The sequence below is a fragment of the Pundamilia nyererei genome, unplaced genomic scaffold (assembly GCF_000239375.1).
Source record: "Pundamilia nyererei isolate P.nyererei 1_Seehausen unplaced genomic scaffold, PunNye1.0 scaffold00027, whole genome shotgun sequence".
NCBI classification, from domain to species: Eukaryota; Metazoa; Chordata; class Actinopteri; order Cichliformes; family Cichlidae; genus Pundamilia; species Pundamilia nyererei.
The window spans coordinates 4,765,582-4,769,005 of NW_005187428.1; the positions used below are offsets into that span (position 1 = coordinate 4,765,582).

The 3,424-nt window shown below is 39.9% G+C and overlaps 1 protein-coding gene across 4 annotated transcripts in view; it reads left to right on the forward strand.

Moving 5' to 3' along the window:
* Positions 1-205: 205 nt before the first annotated feature.
* Positions 206-3,424, forward strand: part of ankrd26 (ankyrin repeat domain containing 26) — a 30,708-nt gene continuing 27,489 nt past the window's right edge. For all 4 annotated transcript variants that reach the window (XM_005728216.1, XM_005728218.1, XM_005728219.1 and 1 more), the window contains exons 1-8: positions 206-277; positions 524-1,495; positions 1,819-1,933; positions 2,045-2,218; positions 2,359-2,465; positions 2,570-2,707; positions 2,969-3,126; positions 3,244-3,270. In XM_005728216.1, coding sequence (XP_005728273.1) covers positions 1,296-1,495; positions 1,819-1,933; positions 2,045-2,218; positions 2,359-2,465; positions 2,570-2,707; positions 2,969-3,126; positions 3,244-3,270 — 919 coding nt within the window. In that variant the 5' untranslated portion in view covers positions 206-277; positions 524-1,295. The remainder of the gene's footprint in view (positions 278-523; positions 1,496-1,818; positions 1,934-2,044; positions 2,219-2,358; positions 2,466-2,569; positions 2,708-2,968; positions 3,127-3,243; positions 3,271-3,424) is intronic.

Below are 3,424 nucleotides of genomic sequence, written 5' to 3' on the forward strand. Positions count from 1 at the left end.
TGTGCAGCTGAGGTATTTTTGGAATAACTATATAACTTTAAGATTACAGTCAAATATCTCCAGCAAGTGGTAAAACTCTGCTATTACACTATGGACTGTAATGACTCTCTTTGCTTTGTAAACCAACCTTGTGTACGAAGTTAAGAGGCCTATTGGCCCATCGTTGCACCCAGCTCATTTTTGATTGGTTACCTGAAAACTCCAACAACCAGCAAGGTTTTGTGAGCTGCTTCGCTTTCGTCTAGGTCTGTGATGGTTTGAGTCTGACAATCAACAGGTTAGTGTTTGACTTCGTGTGCTGTAGTTACATGCATGCTCGCATTAAGTAGGGTGTAATATCTTCAGATACATTATTCGTCTTCTTTGCTCTAGTTAACCAATTATCTACATCAGGTTTGATTTTCAGCGTCTTAGCCAATTAGCATTGTGTTAGCCGAGTTAAGGTTGAACCATAGTTTTTGAGTTGTATGCGTGCACAAGTGGGGTGTTTTTAAGCTGAAAATTGTCGTTATGTTTTTTTCAGACGTATAGCGACAATCCATCTTGTGCTCAACTCTACCACACATTCATTTTAAATGTGGCGGTTTGCATCAATGATGAAGTGACGACGTGGGAGGCGCAGTAACGAGCCAGTTGAAGCTACATGCATATTTTTTTTTTTACAATAACTTATTTTGAAGTGATAATACATACAGTAATATAGCAGTATTACACAACTGCGCTACAAAAAAAATAGGGTTAGGCAATTTTGAACAGTAGTAAATTGGAAAACCTCAGCTACGTATCAATTGTACAGACAGTTACCATGGCAACAGCTCTTAATCTCAAACGCTAGCTAAACGCATGATAAAAAAAAAAATCCCGGCGACCTCAGCTAACGCTGTCTACTACAGATTCTCTGCTTTATCGTAATCTCGTCAAAAAGCAGCTTACTCACGATACCTTATCGTTAAAGGAATCCTCTGTGTAAGGTATGACTCAAAGAATCTCGTTAGCATGACAGCTAAGTTCTGCTGTCATCCAACACCGTGATGAAGTACTCGGTGTTGCGTATTGCCTTCTGATATATGCACTCGATTATTATAGAGTAAACGTGCGAAAGCCACCTAATTCTGTATATCGGTGGTTGCATTATACCTTATAATAAGCGACGCTGTAGTGCTTAGTACTGTTTCAAGGGCTTCTAATCCGCTTTGAACGTCTTATTTTAGGGATGGGAGTGTCGGCTGTGGTTGACCTCCAGATGAGTGGCAGGTAGCGACAGGTGCTAAAGTAATGTTTTAGTGCCATATACAATGAAGAAGATATTCAGCTTCACTAAAAAGAAAAAACACCCGTTAGACACTCCAGACAGTGCAAGCAGGCTTTCTGTTGGCTATGAACTGAAAGACAAGGACCTAGGGAAGGTTCACAAGGCTGCCTTAGCGGGTGATTTGGCAAAGCTGAAGCAGTTGGCTAAGAAGAATGATGTCAATCAACTTGACAAGGAGAACAGGTAAGTGGGGATGAAAACCCTAATAAATATTTTTGCATTTTCTGGATTTTGGCACGCACTTAAATGTTAGCAGAAAGCTGCCAGCTGTACCCATACATGACACTGCCTTTTTTTCTTTTCCACTTATGTGTCAAGGTAGGATCTAGTTACCATCTACAATTAGTAGGTGTCAGAAGGAAGTGAGTGAATTGAAAATGAATGTAGTTTGGCCTGAAGAAACAGCCAACCAAAGTTGTAAAACACCTATAATCTTGGTAAGGTCTGTTAGAACAACAGTGCTTGCATATGTAACACTCTTTTTTTTTTTTTTTTTACTGTTGCAGAACCGCACTGCATATTGCCTGTGCTAGTGGTCATGTCGAGGTGGTACACTTCCTCGTTGAGAGCAAAGCCAAGCTTAACCTATGTGACAATCAAAATAGATCTGCCTTAATGAAGGTAATCTTGGATGATGCCGCTTCAAGTTGGTGACTCTTAATAAACTGTAAAAATTAATTTTTCCTCACGTCTTGTTTTGGCCCGTTAATGTTAATTCTCATCTAATAACAGGCAGTTCAGGGCCAGCATGACAACTGTGTGAGCATACTGCTGGAAAATCATGCTGACCCTAATCTGATGGACATCAATGGCAATACGGCACTACATTTAGCGGCAAACATCCCATCCGTCCCCACTGCTGTCCTGCTGCTGCAACATGGGGCTCAAATCAATTCCCAGAACAAGGTGGCTTTTTTCTTTCTGTCCCCTACTTTGCAGTTTCTCTGCTTTAGGGTGAACATCAGGATACTCTTCAGTGCGTATGGAAGGCACTGTCCAGTGGGCAAGAATTTTAACTGTGATTTTAACTGTAATCTATATTTTAGGAGGGTTTCACACCTTTGATAGTAGCAGTGCGAGAGAACCATATTGAGATGGCTCAGTTTCTCCTCAAGGAGACTGCTGATGTGAATTCTGTGGATCAAGATCAAAGGTTAAGCGATGACACCTTTGTGATTCACTTTGGATTATGTTAATGTGTGTTACTCATTATTTGGCATGGTTGAACATGTTGCTGCAATTGATTTTTACCTGCAGGTCCCCATTAATGATAGCTGCTGGAAATGGCGAAGTCTGTATGGTAAAGCTGCTCCTGCAGTTTGATGCAGATACCACACTAAAGGATACCAAAGGATGTTCAGCTGATAACTATGCAGGAATAAATGGGCATCACTCGTAAGCACACTTTTTCAAAAGAATATGTCTTTGTGCTTGTATATGGGTATTTCTTCTGTAATTTATACATTTATGTCAGATTTTAATACAGAAATGAAATAAACTAAATAGCCAAAGCCCACAAATGGGTTGTAATAATTTATTTGTGATGTTATTTTATTTTAATAATTTATTAATGTTTCTCCTTAACTCTTAGTTTGCTAAAGTTTCTCAGCAGTCATGACGTTATGACATTTTGGGTCTCTCCTCTCTTTTTGTCAGTTGTTCCCACCTGATCATAGAGCATGATACCCAGCGTTCGGACAGGGCTTCCCTATCACATCAAGATCTGAGCAAGAAGAAGAAAAAAATGCTGAGTGCTCCTTCCCAAGATCTTGAAGCAGGCTTCTCTTTGGGAGGACCAGCCACTGACAGAGATGGTATGCAATTTATTTTATCACATCAAAGCCACTGAAAATCATTATTATCATGTCTATTAATAATTGACTTTGGTCATTTTACTTATTCCTCATGCATTACCTCTTGACTGGCTCTAGAGCATGGAGCAGATGAAGCAGGGAAAGGTATTGCTTTCCTTAGCTAGACTTCGTTAGCAAAATCTGTCTGTTTTTTGTCCCCTTTTTAAAACCATTAACAGCTATGGGGATGATTATTAAATACAGTGGGGCAAAAAAGTATTTAGTCAGCCACCGATTGTGCAAGTTCCCCCACCTAAAA